Below are 19,072 nucleotides of genomic sequence, written 5' to 3' on the forward strand. Positions count from 1 at the left end.
GACCCAAGGACATCAGAAGGCGCATGTGCACGAGCACAGCCCTGCCCATGTGTGTGCTCCATGAGGCTCTGGACGTCGTTGCGCCTTGATTGTGCTACACTTGTCTCTTCACGGTAGAGAAAGCTGACAAGTAGATGTTCCTCCTCACTGTCACCAGGTCAATGACTTGTGTTTTGCTGTGAGAAGTCTCATTCTCGAACTTACGTAACTTGCCCAGCTTTCCATAACACCCCCTTTCCGTGGCGAGAGCGAGGCTGACAAGCCTTGCGGCGATGTCCTCTCCCCTCACGCAACACCTGCCGCGTTATCTCACTGCTCCATCGAGGTGCAGGTTCGGGACGTGACGTGGCAGCCAATTGCAGTGCAAGTTTATGTGCCGTTTAGACGCAACAGACAACAGACGCCGGCCTTTTTGCTCGATGGGCCACTTGTCAATTTCGCATCAAAAAGATACCATGCATTCAAGATACGGAGTACTTAAATGGTAGGATATAGAAACAAAGCACGCGCGATATATTCGAAGCATTTGGAATGCAAGCCCTAAAGAGCATGTATTCATGGCATCAAATACAGGTATCCAGGGATAAATGATTGACTGGTTTACTTTAACAGTTTGAACTATTTGAATATTTTACATAGTAAGGAACCTGTTTCTTTGACGTATGCAGTTATCCTTCGCATTGCCCAACATGGCTTCATAAAACTAACTAGACTTAAAGTTGCGGGTGTTGAAGCAAGATTGCTAAGAGGCATCATTGAAAAGAATTATAGGAGAAATTATGGTTACAATTAGTTTTTTTTTTCTGCTGAGGTTCACATTAGCGGTATTTTCGTCTAATCAATTTTCTTCTGTAGGAATGCACGATGTAGGGTTGCGTTTCGCAAACTTTAGCGCAAACTAAAATGAGGTATGATCGAGCAAACGAATTCGCAGCGTCGTCGGAACCTAAAGCATTGAAAGTGAGATTATGCCCTAGCGTTTCGATAAAGGACCTTAGAAACGGGGCCCGATGGGAAGCGTCCGCAGCTGTGTTGAAGGCATTGCACATGGGTTACACACAACGTGTGACCGCCCGAAAAAAGCAGTTAATAGCTTTAGCTTCGCATAGACTGTTCCGCCTATACTGTTCTGTGCCAGATAATGGTACGCGCACAGCGGCTCACAATAACTGCTCACAAACGCTCACGCCATCGAACTGCCCTGCCCACAGCATAGGTGATTGATTGTGACGGTGCATCCAGTTGGCATCAATAATGCACGTGTTCAGAGACCTCTTCACACTCAACATGAAGACCGCGCATACGCGCTGACATAATGAGAGCACGATGTCCTTGGTGCTAACAGTGAGTAAATGTCTCGAGCTTCTTTATAAGCATTATCGCAGTAATCACGAGACGTCCTGAAAGATTCCAGGTGGCTGTGAAAATTTGCAGGAAACAAGCACAGTGTCATTGACCTGAGCTCATATCGTTAGAAACATACGTACTCAATTTGAAATATGGGTGTAATGTGTTTTATATATACTTAGAACTTACGTGGACCGCTTAGGCATTTCAAAACGCTTCAATATTTTATACCACACGTACTAGCCTTACCATATTCTACGCAATGGTGCCTTACATTCCTTCTTTACAAGCATGCGAAAAGCTGTTCTAGAACGTAAAGATATTAATAAGAGTGATCCCTACAAGCATTTGATTACCTGTGGCTTTTATAAGCCTTCTCTTCAGCTTCCGATAGGAGGAATACGACAAAACATTTCACAGTTTCTAAATATTGTATAGTATGCGCATCCAATAAAGCTATATACTCGATGACAATATGTATAGTAACATATATAGGGATAAATCAATGTTTTCATTTTTGCTGTCTGGAATAGATCGTATGACTTTTAGTTACGGTTCTTACCTGCAGTGTCGGTAAACGGGAGTCAAGAGGAAAGCGGCCTACAATATTAGGCACATGAAAGTGACTGCACGAGCTGCCCTTCCGACTTAAAACAACAGACAGACAGACAGACAAGAAACTTTAATTGGTCCTAAGGAACTACCGTGTCGTAGTCGCGGGCCGCACCTGCGCCGGGGGCGGAAGACCGTGATCTTCAGCCCTGTCGCAGGCCCTTTGGACAGCCCGAAGCTGGACTTGAAGGTCGGTGCTCTTGACGGCTTCATCCCAGTCTTCTTGCCGGTTTAAAGGCGAGTGGCGCAAAGCAGAACATTGCCACAGCATGTGGTTCAAGGTCGACCGTTCCTCGCCGCAGTCTGGGCAGCGGGGATCCACACCTGGAGAGTAGTGGCTCAGCCTCGAGCGAGACGGAAAGGAGCCCGTCTGCAGCATTCTCAGCACCGAGGCCTGGGGTCTGCCCAGCTTCGGGTGAGGAGCCGGATACTGTCTGCGTCCCAGCTGGTAATGAGTAGTGATCTCGTGGAAAGTAAGCAGCGGGTCCGTGGTTCGGTCGATCCCCTGCGAAGCCGGGCTCCTCGGACTGGCGCGGTTGATGAGACCTCGCGCCTGGTCGTGGGCCAGCTCATTAGGGTTGATCGAGCCGGGGGAGACGTTCCGGCCCATGTGAGCCGGGAACCAAGTGATGACATGACCGGCCGTGCCTGTCTTACGGGTCCTCAGCACCGCCGCAGCCTCGGCCGAGACAGAGCCGGCGAGAAAGGCCATCGCCGCCGACCTGGAGTCCGTGAAGATATGCGTGCGCCCGGGTTCGCACAGAGCCAGCGCCACTGCGACTTGCTCTGCGACGGACGCCGTCGAACGTTGTATAGACGCCGCATTCAGGATCTTGCCCTGGGGGTCAACCACCGTGGCCACGTACGAGTTTGATCCGGGATACCCACATATGCCCATATGCTACCTATATATATATATATATATATATATATATATATATATATATATATATATATATATATATATATATATATATATATAATTAAAAGCCAACAAACGAAGACACCAGACACAACATAGGGACAATTACTAGTGCCTAATATTTGAATTTAAAATTAATAAATCAAGGACAATGAATGTGGATGAAAAAACAACTTGCTGCAGGTGGGGAACATTCCCATGTCTTCGTATTACGCGTGTGCTGCTGATTATTGCAGTCTTGTCCGTGTATGTCGCCTGAATCACTGTTTCAAAAAAAAAATTGCATGGTCTCGTAAGATTTCTTAAGAGGTGAACGGCGGAAGGCTACTTTTGCTCCTCTTATCATTCACCTCAGTATCTTTAGCTCTTCGGTTTCTCTTGTTTTTTTGTCATTACTGCTCACTGCTAAGAATTTTATTCATTTGTAAACAATCTTGCTCATTACAAGGCGCCGTTAGGCATGTTGGTACTATCATAGTCATTAGCAGCTTTTACAAATCGTTTCACTCATTATTAGTCAATTCTGGTCATTACTAAGCATTCTTAGTCATTTCGTTGTGATTAATAGTCACTACAAATAATTTGAGTCATTATTAGTCACTACTGCGCACTATTAGGCATTTTTCGTGATTTGTAATTGAATTTGTTCGTTAGAAGCCGTCGTCGGACATTTTAGTCATATCATAGTCATCAGTAGTCATTACAAGTCATTACTGGTCATTACTAAGCATGTTTAGTCATTTCTAATCAAGTGTAGTCTTTAGAATTCGTTGTTAGACATATTGGTCATTTCGTAGTCATTATAGTAATTACATTTCATTTCAGTCATTATCAGTAACAACTGGTCATTACTAAGCATCTTTAGTCATTTGTAATCAGTTGTGGTCACTACAAGCCGTCGTTAGACATATTTGTCATTTCGTGGGCCTTTGTAGTCATTACAAGTTTTAATAATAATTTTAGTCATTACTACTCATTTCTAGACATTCAAATCAAATCAAAGTTTTATTTCATCTCTTAACAAAGAGAGAAAGGGGTGGCGGGAAAAAGCTGCATTACTGCAGCTTGACGAAGCCCGGCCCCCTATGGTACAATTCGACAGTGTCCAGGAGTGGTATAGGTACATAACATAAGTCAAGGCACTTTACAGGAAATGTGAAGAAAAAATATGGTAACATGGACGTCATTCCTAGTCATTTCTAATCAGTTGTGGTCATTACAAGCTGTCGTTAGACATATTGGCCATATCGAGGTCATTAGTACTCCTTGCAAGTCATTAGTAGTCATGTCAGTCATTACTGATCATTACTAAGCATCCTTTAGTAATTCCTATTCAATTGTAGTCGTTGCAAGTTTCGTTAGACATATTGCTCTTTAATTGTCATTACTAGCCATCACAAGTCATTTCAGTCACTACTGGTCGTTACTGGTCGCTAGTAAGCATTTTAGTCATTTGCAATCAATTGTGGTCATTACAAGCCGTCGTCAGACATATTGGTCATGTTGTAGTCATTAGTAGTCACGACAAGTCATTAGTGGTCATTGTAGTCCTTACTACTCAATACCAGACATTTGTATTAATTTCTAATCAATTGCGGCTTTTACAAGCCGTCGTTAGACATATTGACCATTTCAGGGTCATTAGTAGTCATTACAAGCCATTATTAGTCATTACTATTCATTATTAACTTCTACCAATCTCTTTAATAGCATTATCATTCACTAACTGTCACTATCAATTCTTTTTCATTCTTTATTCTGGCTTTATTCTGTCTTCATATGGTGTGATGGCGTTTCGGCGGACACTCCGGCGGTCAGGTGTACTCACACCAACTTTACCGTGAGCGTAGAAAGGTTTTGCCTTAAAATTGCAGCACTGCTAGATCAGTGTTCTTATAAAAATTACAGAGGTGAACAGGTGAAAATTACAGAGGCATAAAAATTCGTAAGAGGTGAGCGGCAAGAAGCTACTCTTCCTCCTCCTATCATTCGCCTCATTAGTATGTATTTTAGTCATTAGTAATCAATTGTAGCCGGTACGATTCGTCATTAGATATGTTGGTCATTAGTAATCATTACTAGTCATTTCAGTCATTATTAGTCATTACTACTCATTACTTAGCATTTTTAGCCATTTGTAATCAACTCTGGTCATTACAAGCCTTTGTTGAACATGTTTGTCATATCACAGCCATCAGTACTCATTACCAGTCATTTCAGTCATATTAGTCATTACTGGTCACTACTAAGCATTTTAGTCATTATAATTCGTCGTTAGACATATTTGTCATTTCGTAGTCAGTAGCATTCATTACAATTTTTTTCAGTAATTATTAGTCATTACTGGCGATTATTAAGCATTTACAGGCAGTTTTAATCAGTTGCAGTCGTTACAAGTTGTCGTTGAACACATTCGTCATTTTTATTTATTTACTACATACTGCAGACCAATCTGGCCCAAGCAGGATGGGCAATACAATTTACCAAATATTTCTATTACACAAAAAGAGAACAACAAGAAAAGAAACATGATAGTACCAGAGGAAAGAACCCAAAACGACAATCATCTAGTCATATAGTGCGTCATAAGGTTCTGTTACGCTATTCCAGTCGGGCACAGAACGTGGGAAAAACCAAAACTTATAAATGTCTGGTATTGCAAAGTAAGGGGTTACAAAGTGCGTTTGGTAATGTGGCGTAGGTCTTGTGGCTAAAGGGGAAAGCAACTGTGTCTGATCAATAGCCATTTTATCATTAAGAAGTAAGTTAAAAAAATTCAAACGACATTTTTTTTCTTGTCGATTCAAGTAGTTCAATGTTGTTAGCTTTCATAAGCTCAGAAGGAGAATCAGTATACTTAAATTTAGAATAGATAAACCTGACAGCTTTACGCGGAATCCTTTCTAAGTTTTTAACGTTAAGATTAGTATTATGGATGGATGGATGAATAGAACTTTCTTGTACGTCCGGCAAGGTTTAACGCGACCCGGGCTCAGGTCTCCCACGGGGGAACGTCAAGGCCCTGCCTCAACGTCACCTCACGGGCTTGCTGGACTGCCCACATCTGAATTCCGAGGTCTGAGCTACGCAGAGCGGCGGCCCACCTCGACGACAGGGTCTCCGGAGTAACTGCCATCCCTCCTATAACTACATTGCACTCCCACAGCATGTGTTGCTGGTCCTTCCTGGCACAATTTGCACGTGTCGTCCTGATGCTTATCTGGGAAGATACGTTTCAGACGGAATGGATTAGGGAAGGTGTTCGTCTGGAGTTGTCGCCAGGTGACGGCCTGCCTCCTGTTCAATTTGGGACTCGGCGGTGGGTATTTCCTTCTGGCGTTCAAATATGCACTGGTTATATCGTTGTATCTGTTGAGCCTGTCCCGTTCTGCTCGAGAAGCGTTCGCTATCGTGCGAGAGGCGTTGCCCGGCTCGGCGCGGTGGGTCATGTCTCGCGCCGTCCGGTGCGCCGTCAGGTTTAGGTTCGGGATCGCGTCGCCTTCCGTGGTGACGTGCGCGGGGAACCATATGATCCTCGAACTCGCGGTTTTGGATCTGCCCGCTTTGGCGAGAATGGACAGGGCTTCCTTAGAAATTCGACATTTGGCATAATTCTTTACTGCCGTTTGCGTGTCACTTAGTACGACTTCGCATTCCTGTTCTGTGAGGGCCAGCGCAATCGCTACTTCCTCTGCTATTTCCGAGTGTTTGGTGTATACACTGCATGTGGTTCTGATTTTTCACTCTGCGTCTATCACTACGGCGGTGTATTTTTGGCCGTTCGCATATTCGGCTGCATCGAGAAAGCGCGCGTTTCTCTCTCTGCCGAATGAACGGAGCAGAGCCTCGGATCTTGCCTTTCTTCTACCTTGGTTGTAATCGGGGTGCACGTTTTTTGGTATGGTTGCCACCGTAATGGTCTCTCTGATTTTGTTGGGTATTTGCATTTTCTGGCCGTGCGTGTTCATAATGTACCTTCCCGTCTTGGTGGTGGACAGGCTTTCGAGCTGCGAGATGCGTTGTGCTTCGGCTATTTCTTCTAAGGTGGTGTATATGCCCAGCTGAGCCAGGAGCTCGGTGCTCGTCGATTCCGGGAGGCCCAGGGCTATCTTGTACGTTTTACTTAGTATCTTGTACGTTTTACTTAGTACGTTTTACTTAGTGATTGGTAAACTGTTTCAAAGCAAGAGATGTCAGGTTATAAGTATACTTAGGAGTTTTTTTAAGCGTTACACAACGCTAAACAGCTTTATCGGCATTAACAGTAATGCCAAAACCTGTGCACCACTTAGATGCCTTATTGAGATTAGGACTCAACTCAACCTGATCATGCACACCTCTGATTACACGAAATAAAACAACATCATCTGCAAATAACCTAATTTGAGTTCGAGGAGTAAATACGGAGACAATGCCATTTATATATAAAAGAAACAGCACGGGTCCCAGAACACTTCCTTGAGGCCGTGCATTTTCTGGCCGTGCTGGTTGTGGTAGGTTATGCCGAGCGTGTTCATAATGTACCTTCCCGTCTTGGTGGTGGACAGGCGTTCGAGCTGCGAGATGCGTTGTGCTTCGGCTATTTCTTCTAAGGTGTAGTATATGCCCAGCTGAGCCAGGAGCTCGGTGCTCGTCGATTCCGGGAGGTCCAGGGCTATCTTGTACGTTTTACTTAGTACGTTTTACTTAGTAATTGGTAAACTGTTTCAAAGGCAATGCCATTTATATATAAAAGAAACAGCACGGGTCCCAGAACACTTCCTTGAGGCACACCTGATGTTGCAGGAAGACTGCAGGAATTGAAACCATCAACTAAAACAAACTGCGTTCGGTTATGTAAGTAATCGGAAACCCAAGAGACTAAAATGGCGGGAAGGTTAATATTTATGAGTTTATAGAACAATTTATCATGAATTACTATGTCAAATGCTTTACTAAAATATAAGAATATCGCGTCAATTTGTTCATTATTATCTATGCATGCTGCAAATGAATTAACGACCATGACCAATAGTGTCTCAGTAGAGAAATTTTTCTAAATCCGTGTTGAAAGCTTGAGAGTATAGAGTTTTCCTCAAAAAATTGAATGGTGCGCTTTGCTACAACGTGTTGGAATAATTTTCAACAAGAAGATGTTAAGTATATTGGGCGATAATTTTCTAATAACAGTCACCTTTTTTATAGTCGGGTATAACATGAGCTGTCTTCAGTTCATCAGGTAGCCTTGCACTTAATAGTTAACCTCGAAACAAAATAACAAGAAATTTAGCAATAGTTTCGGCATAACGACGAAGAAAAATATTGCGCAAACCATCAGGACCGCAAGTGGATCTTGTTTTCAGATTTAACAGCATTGCGACTACACCGTGATATGAAATAACACAAACCTGGGATGCTAAAAATGCCCCGTGACACAGATTCACGGTTGTACTTGCTTTCGAAAACGCTGAGGTAAGATAAGTATTGAAATACTCAGCGATAACTTGTGGATCTGTAACAGAGATGCCATCAACCGAAACCTGCGTCACGTGCCTGTCAGCAAGGCTCAAGTAGTCCCTAAATTTTCTTGGTTCATTATTCATTAGGTTGGGCAAAGTTGGTGTGAAAAAGAAGTCCTTAGACTTGTTCATTGCATGTGTGCGATTGTTTTTGATACCAATTATGATAATAGAATTGGGATTGGACTTTTTAGCCCGTTTTAGTTCCCGTTTCAAATGAATAATTTTTTCGCGTTACCCAGGGTGTACTTTTGTGCACTTTCTTTCGCTTGTTTAGTACGTATGTATTCAAACAATAATTCGACATATCAGCATACGTTTTTCCAAGAAAAGACACATTATCATGCTCTTCAGCGAAATCACTCAGGCAATTTTCCGTATTCACAATCACAGAAGCATCATCAGCTCTTTCGTAATATCTAAAATAGCGTATGCTAGTTTTATGAGAAGCAAATATATATACAAGACTGTGGTCTGATAAAGCTTCTTCAACTATGACAGTTCTGTAAAATCTCGGTTTATAAAGGCCAGATCTCATGTCGAGCAATGAGAACCCTGGCTGCGAGTGGGCTGTTTGACAATTTGAACCAGGTCATGAGTGAGCATAATATCAAAGACAATATTCATATTTTTGTTGAATTTGTTAGTTCCTTGCAGTCGCTCCTAGTCGACGCTGGGTAAATTAAGATCACAGTGCAAAAAAAGCTTTCTAATTGCGACAAGATGCATATACTGTCGCAATTTAATTACGTAATCAGGAATAGAATCCGGTGGTCTGTAGCATGCTATCAGAATAAAGCTATGACCCTAGCAAGGTATTTTTAAGCATAAACACTCAAGATAGCGGAAGCAGTCGAGTACCACTACCTCAATTGAAGATTCAACAGGGATTGCTACTTCCCCGCCCCTGGTTTCTCTGTCTCTGCGAAAAAATTTACTAAAGGAAAGACTAAGTCGTCTGCTATGTCGCTGTGCAACCAAGTTTCAGTAAGGACTGAAATGTGTGGGTCATGCTCAATTACCTTTTTACTTAATTACTACCTTTTTTGTTAATAATGCGCTCCGGGCATTGATATTTAAAAGTCTCAGGTACTTTCTCTTTGTCTTAGCACGAGTAACATGACTAACGGTTTCGTTGTAGAAGTGTGATGAAGTGCTGGTTTCGATACTACTGCTCAAGTTTTATACTGCATTTGCATGGAACTGCGCCGCAAAGGGCGATTTGGTTTGTTGTTTTCGTTTTTTTTGCAGAAGTACTTTATCATTTTTGTTCTCATCCCACACATAGACCACGTTATTGATATACAGTTTATAAAAAGCCAAAGAAACTTTATCATGCTTTCCACGGTTTGTTTTTGCACTTGCCCATAACTTTCTTCTCACCTCACGTACTCTAAGCGAGAAATCTTCGCCAATAGAATATTCAGCATTTCTTAGTTTATAACCTATATTTAGAATTGTTATTTTTTCCGCGAGTCCGTTAACTTGAGAATCACTGGTCTTAGCTTTTTAGTGTTTGGTCGGCCAAACCTGTGAATGCGCTCTATATCAATGTCATTAATTTCAAGAATTTTCTGAAAAATATCTTTATTGACAGCCTTTTCAAGTGATTCTGTATCCTCTTTCTCCGATTGCGCAAGACCATAAATGATTAAATTGGATCATCTGCTATGGCTCTCTAAATCGTCTATTCGCGCCTCATTTCATAGTCATTACTAGTCATTACAAGTAATTTAAGTCACTATTAGTCGTTACTGCTCCCTACTAAGCTTTTTAGTCATTTGTAATAATTGTGATCATTGCAAGCCGCCGGTAGACATATTCGTGATTTCGGAGTCATTAGTAGTCATTACAAGTCATTAGTAGTCATTATCAGTCATTACTAGTAATATGAACCTCCACCGCTCTCTATTATAACGTTATGATTCACTAACTGTCACTATCAATCATTTTCCAATCTTTTATCATCATCGTCATTATCAGCCTGGTTACACCCACTGCAGGGCAAAGGCCTCTCCCATACTTCTTCAACTACCTCGGTTATGTGCTAATTGTGGCCATGTCCTTGCAAACTTCTTAATCTCTTGCGCCCACCTAACTCTCTGCCGCCCCTTGCTACGCTTAGTTTTTTTGGAATCCAGTCCGTAACCCTTAATGACCATCTGTTATCTACTCTCCTCATTACATGTCCTGCCCATGCCCATTTCTTTTTTTTCATTTCAACTAAGATGTCATCAACTCGCGTTTGTTCCCTCACCCAATCTGCTCTTTTCTTATCCCTTAACTTTAAACCCATCATTCTTGTTTCCATAGCTCGTTGCGTCGTCCTCAGTTTAACTAGAACCCTTTTCGTAAGCCTCCATGTTTCTGCCGCATAGGTGAGTACTGGGAAGACACAGCTGTTTTACGCCTTTCTCCTAAGGGATAATGGCAGCCTGCTTTTCATGATCTGAAAATGCCTGCCAAAGGCACCCCAGTCCATTCTTATTCTTCTGAGTATCTGTCTCATGATCCGGATCCACGGTCACTACCTGCCCTAAGTAGATCTATCCCCTTACCACTTCCAGTGCCTCGTTACCTATCGTAAACTGCTGTTCTTTTCCGAGATTGTTAAACATTTCTTTAGTCTTCTGCAGATTAATTTTTAGACCCACCCTTCTGCTTTGCCTCTACAGGTCAGTGAGCATGCCTTGCAATTGGTCCCTTGAGTTATTAAGCAAGGCAATATGATCAGCGAATCCCAAGTGACTAAGCTATTCTCCATTAACACTTATCCCAACTTCCCAATCTAGGTCTCTGAGTACCTCATGTAAACACGCTGTGAATAGCATTGGAGAGATCTCTCCCGGCCTGACACCTTTCTTTATTGGGATTTTGTGGCTTTCTTTATGGAGGACTATGGTGACTGTGGAGCGGTGATAGATATTTTTTCAGTATTTTTACATACGGTTCGTCTACACCCTGATTACGTAATGCCTCCTTGACTTCTTAGGTTACGACTAAATCAAATGCTTTCTCGTAATCAATGAAAGCTATATATAAGCGTTGGTTATATTCCGCACATTTCTGTATCACCTGATTGATTGTGTGAATACGGTCTACTGTTGAGTTGGCTTTGCGAAAGCCTGTCTGTTTCTTTCGTTGACAGAAGTCCAAGGTGTTCTTGATTCTACTTGCGATTACCTTAATAAATACTTTGTAGGCAAAGTATTAGGCCTTAAGCTGATCGGTCTATAATTTTTCAAGTCTTTGGCGCCCCCTTTCCTATGCATTAGGATTCTGTTGGCGTTCTTCTAAAATTCCGGTACGCTCGAGGTCATGAGGCATGGCGTATGCAGGGTGGCCAGTTTTTTTAGAAGAATTTGCCCACCATCCTTCAACAAATCTGCTGTTACCTGATCCTCCCCAGCTGCCTTCCCCGTTTGCATAGCTCCCAAGCTTTACTTTAGCTCCCAAGCTTTACCGGCGTTACTTGTGGGATGTCAAATTCCTCCAGACTATTCTCTCTTCCGTTATTGTCGTGGCTGCCACTGGTACTGTATAAATCTCTATAAAACTCCTCTGCCACTTGAAACATCTCATCCATATTAGCAATGATATTGCCGGCTTTGTCTCTTGAGGCATACATCTGATTCTTGCCTATTCCTAGTTTCTTCTTAGCTGCTTTTAGGCGTCCTGTGTTCCTAAGAGCATGTTCAATTCTATTCATAATATATTTCCTTAAGTCAGCTGTGTTACGCTTGTTGAATAACTTGGAAAGTTCTTCAAGTTCTATTCTAATGTAGGGTTAGAGGTTTTCATACATTGGCGTTTTTTAATCAGATCTTTCGTCTCCTGCGATAGCTGTCTGGTATCCTGTCTAACGAAGTTCCCATAGACCTCTATGGCACACTCCTTAATTAGACATTTCAATTTTTTTATCTGTCTTTATTGTGTCTGCATATGGCGTGATGACGCTTCGGCGGACACTCCGGCGGTCAGGTGTGCTGACACAAACTTCACCATGAGCCTAGAAAGACTTCCGCCTTAAGTAGGAGGCAGAGTGCGCTATGAATTCTGACCAAATGCGGGACATATTGTTGCTTCTTAAGTTGTGGTGCCACAGTATTAGGAAACATCGCAAGCAACAGATATAATTCCCACCACAATTCCAGCTTGCACATCCAGGAAAAGCGTTTGTTTTCAATCGACGCCTTGTGCCCAGGAAATTATGGAAGCTTAGACAGAGACGCCCAAGAGCGCTTGTTTAACTTACTGTAACATCTGAGTAATATGTGCTAACGGATCAAAGTCGGCATTCGGAACGACAGACAGCGCTGCTGCAAGAGGGGGTCGCAAATGGGAATGGGAAGCATGACTTCCTAGTGAGTTTTCTCTTTGCTCAGGCTGTCACCTCAGTTTATATTCGTAAATATTGTTGAACACAAGGCCTGCGCCTTACTCAAGACCATTTTCGTTGAACTTCACCTTCATCATGTACTTAACATTGCACAGCAAAGCAAAATACAACACAGGTAGGGCCCGAAATACATCATTACACAAAAACAATAAATATGTGACTAACGGTCAATACGACAGGCACTGAAACCTGACAGCAACGTTTCTTAGCTGCCGCCTAAGTCTACGAGAAAAGAACGTTTCTAATCCTGGCCGAACGCTCGTAACCACTTCAAGGTCTGAGAAGCTCCAGAAAGGAGTTGTGTATTAGCATATATTACATTCTTTCCACCATGCCATACAATATTTCTTGGTCTCTTTACTTCCTCAGTAGTCAATAATTAGTGTGGGAATCAGGGATGATGCGAACAAAGAGCTACTTATTTCAGACTGTCGCTTTTTGGCGATTGCGTCGTATGGATGATAAAATTGGTAAAATGTGGTGACGAAAGGCACGATATTATGTATGGCACTTATCAAACTAAAAAAAATGTCTTCGGCTACGTGACATACGCGTTCGTAGCCTACGAAGGAAATAATCTTTCCAAAAAAAAAGACATAGGTTTCATAGTTCGTGATAAGCACATTGCGTTAATTCATGCTTGCCTTGATCAGTTAAGGCCGCATAATTTATTTACTTGGACTTGGTAAATTCATTTGATGACTCTTACGGAATTTCAGGTGTCCCTCGTAGTTCGCCGTTACTTATGGTTGAACCCGCCGTGGTTGCTCAGTGGCTATGGTGTTGGGCTGCTGAGCACGAGGTCGCGGGATCGAATCCCGGCCATGGCGGCCGCATTTCGATGGGGGCGAAATGCGAAAACACCCGTGTGCTTAGATTTAGGTGCACGTTAAAGAACCCCAGGTGGTCAAAATTTCCGGAGTCCTCCACTACGGCGTGCCTCATAATCAGAAAGTGGTTTTGGCACGTAAAACCCCAAATATTATTATTACTTATGGTTGCTTCAGTTTCATCTTCCTTACTGCAGCATCCGGGCCAAAAATCTTCTGCGTCTCTGTGGATAAGTTGATAGTCTTGCGGAGGTGAACATGTGTATTTGGGTGAAAATAAAATTCGCTTATAGAGGGTAATATGTTACTATTTGACAAGTAACTTTCAAATATACAAGTGTCGAGACTCCTGTATGAAGATTTCAGAACGACTGTGGAATTAGGTCGAATAGGGAATGTCTAGAGGAAATGCACTTTCTTCTACAAGATTGTCTTCGCTGTGCGAAGACAAATGCGGCCGCCGTGGCCGGCATTCAATATCGTGACCTCGTGCTCAGCAGTCGTGATCAGCCCTCGTCCGTGCTCAATCCCGCTACCTCGGGCTCAACATCCCAACACCATAGCCACTGAACAACTACGACAGGTAAGGAGTGGAAAATGTGTGCATGCAAATGTTCGCCACTCAGGGCAGCCCGGCAAAGATATGCAGCAATAATGACATCTGTTCAATAATGTGGGCTGTCACGTCTTTCCCACGCAACTGCGAATAGTCCACACGACTTCCAGTCCACATTACCCTCACGGTAATGGCACGGCTGAAAGGGTCGTCCAAAAGCAAAGAAACTGGTCAAGAAATGCCGGTGTGGAACGCTGGCGTTGTACAATGCCTTGCTGGAATGGAGGAACATGCCAACGAACGACTGCTTAAAGTAACCCGCGTGGAGGCTCATGGGCCGTCAGAAGAGGACTAAACCGCCAGTACTAGACTGCCACCTCGAACCGCGAACTGTGCCTACCAGAAACGTTCGAAGGTAACTCGACAAATTACGGCTCAAACAACGCACCTTGCACTGCTCAACTATGCGAAATCTATCGGATATTCACACTGGCACCCATTTTACTGTTTCCGATACGAGGCACGAGACTTGGGCAGTAGCAGTCGTCATAGGCCCGGCAAGCACACCATGCTCTTATGTCGTTGCGAGAGAGAATGGACAGCATCTACGACGCACGAGAGAGCACAGTAGACCAAGAGAAGGACAGGTTTTCTTCCAGTAGACCGAGAGTGCATTAGCGGCTCCTCACTCTTCCCCTCAACTGTAGACCAACAAGCAACACGCACCGCAAGAAGCACTATGTAGAAGCACACGACAGCGGAGAGAGCCGCAGCGCTACCCTTTTTCAATTCAGTTATGTCAATTTAATTATTTCCTGGTACGTTCCTTTGTTTTTCTTTTTCTCTTTAAAGGAAGGAAGATATTACCAGGGGCAACGCCATCAAGAATACTGTTACTATGCATGCGCAAGCCTGGTCTGCCTGTGTATAAATACATGTCTCACGCAATAAAGCGTTCTTTCGTTTCCTGCTGCTCAGCTGGCCAGAGAGTAGAATGAATCTCTCTATGTGGGTTTAATAGATTATGAAAAATCATTTAAATCAGTACGGATACCATCAGAATTAGAGGTATTGCATCATAAATAAGTAAAGATGGCATACGGGAATATCTTGGAAGATATCCACGAAGATTCCGCGGCTGCCTTCCTTCTCCGCAAGAGAAGTAGAACACTACCTAAGAAGAAAGGTGTAGGCAAGAAGACAATATTTCCCATACGAGTCCCTGCAAGTCTAGAATTATTGGAGCTGATAGACTGATGGATAGGATTAATGGAAAATGTCTCCGCAAGCTTTTGTTTGCAGATAAAATTGTCCTATTTACGAACACTGCGCACGAACTACAAAAATGATTCGAGACCTTAACCAAGAGAGTGTAACAGTGGAGTTAAAAATTACTATGCAGGATAGAAAAAATGTTCAATCGCCTGGCAAGGGAACAAGATTTCAGGATCGGCAGTCAGCCTCTGAAGTCTGCAGGGGAGTAAGTTTAGCTAGGTCAAATACTCGCTGGAGACCCTAATCATGAGAAGAAAATTTACAGAAGAATGAAAATGAGGTGGAGTGCATACACTGGGCATTACCAAATTCAGACTGCCAGCTTACCATTGTTGTTAAAAAGAAAAGTGTACAATTATCAGATTCTACTGGTGCTAAAATATACGGCAGAAACTTGGAGGTAAAAAATGAACTAGAAAATTTGCAGGCGCAATTTAGAATCCTCCACCGCAAGACAGGGATAATTGGAGAACGAAGGGAGAGGCCTTCGTCCTGCAGTGGACATAAAGATAGGCTGATTATAATGATGATGACAAGCTTTTATGTAGCTTTTGAAAGGAAAGTCCGACTTCGCTTCACAGGTAATTGGAAACAGTAAATTCTGACAGCACATGGTAACGTTGTTTCCCCAGCATTTTGTTATCGAAAATAAGTTTTTAGTCGCACGCAAGCATTGTGTTAATTAGGCAGTGGAAGGCGAAACCGTACGCGTTGAAAGTCAAGAAAACTTTTAAAAGAAGTTGATAACGGGTATAAGTGCAGAAAAAAGCTTCGGATTATGCTCATGGTAGAATATATGATTCATATGTTGCTAGATTGATAAGCCATTTATTTTTTATACCGTACCTTTCCAATGGCCAGGGTGGCATGTTTATTAGACAGTACGTTCAATGGAATGTTACATTCCGCCGAACTTTTCGTGTACAATTTTTCAGTGCATAGGGCTCCATATTATTTGATGCATTGAGCGTCCTGAGTGTGACAGAATATCTCAGTAAATATAAATGAAAGAGGCTGCATATTTAGCGATCACAGGTGTCCCAGATAGCACCCGATTAAACTACTAGTCTTGAAGAACACTCTAGGTGTTTATTCGATGTATAGCAGAAATGCAATTATGTGTTCCAGGCAATAAATAATTAATGGAATCAGGGTTCCTGGTGCGAGTTATAATCAGCAGTAGCCTGTTTCTCTATTCATCGCAATTACCATATAATTGATAAGGCTGGGTGGGTATATTTCAAAGTTCTTGCTAATGAGCCTGAAAAAAAAGAAACTGCGCAGTATTGCTGCTACCATAAAATCTATTATGCACTTACTGCAATATGTACTGCACATGAACAGGTGTGCATTCCAGGCTTTGTGACCTGCATTACCACTAAGTAGGTAAAATGCCTATTACTACGACGAAAGCTATTTGCTGAAGTAAAATGTGCATAAAATTATTTTGTTTTCCGAGTTTTATATCCAAGAAGCACATTCTGATTATGAAGCATGCCATGGTGAGGGGCGCCTGGATCTATTTCGGGTAGCTGGACTTCTTTAGCATGCACCCGATGCTTGGCGCACGAAATTCTCTCTATTTCACGCTTACTGAACTGCAGCTATTCTGGCCGCGAGTTAACTCACGACCTTAAGTTCAGCAGCGCAATGCGATAGCAACCGGGCCACCTCGGAGGGTTAGTTAAATTAAAGCATTACTGATTACTGGATCAAAAAAAAGATATGGTACCTGCTAGGTAGTAATGTTTTGTTCACATATATTGTGTTGCATTTTCGTGTCATGTTCATGGAAAATTATCTTTAAGCCTTTCATATACAATAACCACAAGCATCCTAAAATATGGATGCATGTTGGTCCAGCTGGGCTCTTAAATTCCTTCTCGACACCTCTTCGTTACCAGGACACAATTGTTAGCGATTGATCGAGCGAAGGGTAAGCACGTCAAAACGTTCTCTTATTTGGTTTCTCGGTGGTCAGCGCACATCAATAGCTGCGTATGGCAATGGCATTCGCTGGCCAATAATTTTCAGCCTCGTTGTGTAGCATGTTATTTTTTTTCCAATTGAAATATAGTATTGACAAAATTATTATTTCCAAGGCGACCTTGCTCGATTGATACAAGTCATGCATATTTCAGAAAAATCCCCCAAAAGACATTCACGTAAAACACTTCCTGCAGAGGAGAATAGGATTTCTCAGTGCTGCAGAAAGGGCTGCAAAGGTGCCTGTGTGTCATGAAACAACAATAAATACAATTTCCTGGGGAACATGCGTCACGTATAGGTAAGTGCAAGATGTGTCGGAGCACTTTGCGTAATATCGTTGCCTTAACACGCTTCATGAAAGTATTTTAAGATGTAAAGCAAGATATTGTCACGTGACGTTAAGAACACAGTAGTAATACTGTGATAGACAAAACTAACTTTTATTGGGCGAACCTGTGCCCACAAAACAGGCTACACTTATAGCACAACGATAGCGGCGAACACGGTCGGCGATCGTCGAAAATCTGATCAGCGGGTCAAGTGCGTCGGCTTTTATAGAGCAGTCGTCGAATATTCCAGACTAATCGTTCGGACCCGTGTGCCTTCCACAAAGTTCTACACCATTCGCGTTACGCGATGAAATCAGATAACACAAGGTTCGGCGACAACAGACAGCCAGGTAGAAGCATCGATAACTTTCCAGAAACATCGGATACATTCAGGCGCGTCCCTCGCTGTGCGATTACAGTTGTTAAGCGGCGAAACGTGGTCGCCCCATAAAGATAAGTACACGTGTCAATATAATGTTGTCCTACCGTGCAACAATAAAAAACCGCCCAATAGGAACAGCGAGAAATATGCTCTTGTTGCGCGCCATGCTAAGCCAAATATAAATACCTTGCAGGTCTCCTGTTTTATCGGTACGAGGCCATATGTCGCAGACGCAAGCCAAAAATTTCGCAACTAGGAAGTAGGTCACAAGAAAATGGAAACCTGCTCGAGGGGTTTCAGTTTACCTGGAGTCATTTCTATGGTTTATTTTTTTGCTAAAAGCGAACAAGACAGAGCACAATGAAACAGTAGATTTCGCAGTTCCCACCGTTTTCTGCGGTCTCCGGCAAATAGAACAATGCATCTCCAATGCGAGGATGAAAACATTCATATATGTTATATTTGGATATATCGAACTGTTTCTCCATACAGCTAAGAGAAAGTTTGTTTTGCAGGACTACAGGATGGATCTTTCTTTTAAGTATATAATACATAGGTTATTCTAGATTTTTAAATATGTGCTATTTTAATTACGAAACCGTAATAGAGAGCCACTGTTCTTGTTAGTGTAAAATACTGGATAATTTCTAAAACATTTTCTCCATATCATTGCATGCTGGCGGCTCTCTACCAAGCAGAAACACAAGAAAACGCACATTTCTCTACGAAACGCTCTGTACCATGCAAGGTCACTTATTTGAGGTTTGGGTTTGAAAGTTATTTGAGTTTTATCAAACGCAAACTTGACTTTAAATGAGAAAATCTTGAACCAAAAATTGCTAGTTGCTGGACTTATGCAAGCAACAGACTATCATATATCTAACTGCAGCCGCGAATTGCCTTACTGTTGCCTTTGCTACGTCGATTGCTTAT

General features: G+C 42.5%; 1 protein-coding gene across 2 annotated transcripts in view; it reads right to left on the reverse strand.

Annotated features, from left to right (window-relative positions):
- The window catches only part of LOC135914280 (uncharacterized), a 37,363-nt gene extending 18,924 nt beyond the window's left edge, over positions 1 to 18,439 (reverse strand). The window contains exons 1-2 of one of the 2 annotated variants that reach the window (XM_065447063.1): positions 18,326 to 18,439; positions 2,015 to 2,797 (exon numbers count right to left, since the gene is read on the reverse strand). In XM_065447063.1, coding sequence (XP_065303135.1) covers positions 2,048 to 2,671 — 624 coding nt within the window. In that variant the 5' untranslated portion in view covers positions 2,672 to 2,797; positions 18,326 to 18,439 and the 3' untranslated portion in view covers positions 2,015 to 2,047. Of the gene's footprint in view, positions 1 to 2,014; positions 2,798 to 18,325 lie in introns of those variants that run through there. The other variant, XR_010568263.1, reaches the window with a different exon arrangement.
- Between the last annotated feature and the right edge of the window lie 633 nt (positions 18,440 to 19,072).

The sequence above is a fragment of the Dermacentor albipictus genome, chromosome 8, assembly GCF_038994185.2.
Source record: "Dermacentor albipictus isolate Rhodes 1998 colony chromosome 8, USDA_Dalb.pri_finalv2, whole genome shotgun sequence".
NCBI classification, from domain to species: Eukaryota; Metazoa; Arthropoda; class Arachnida; order Ixodida; family Ixodidae; genus Dermacentor; species Dermacentor albipictus.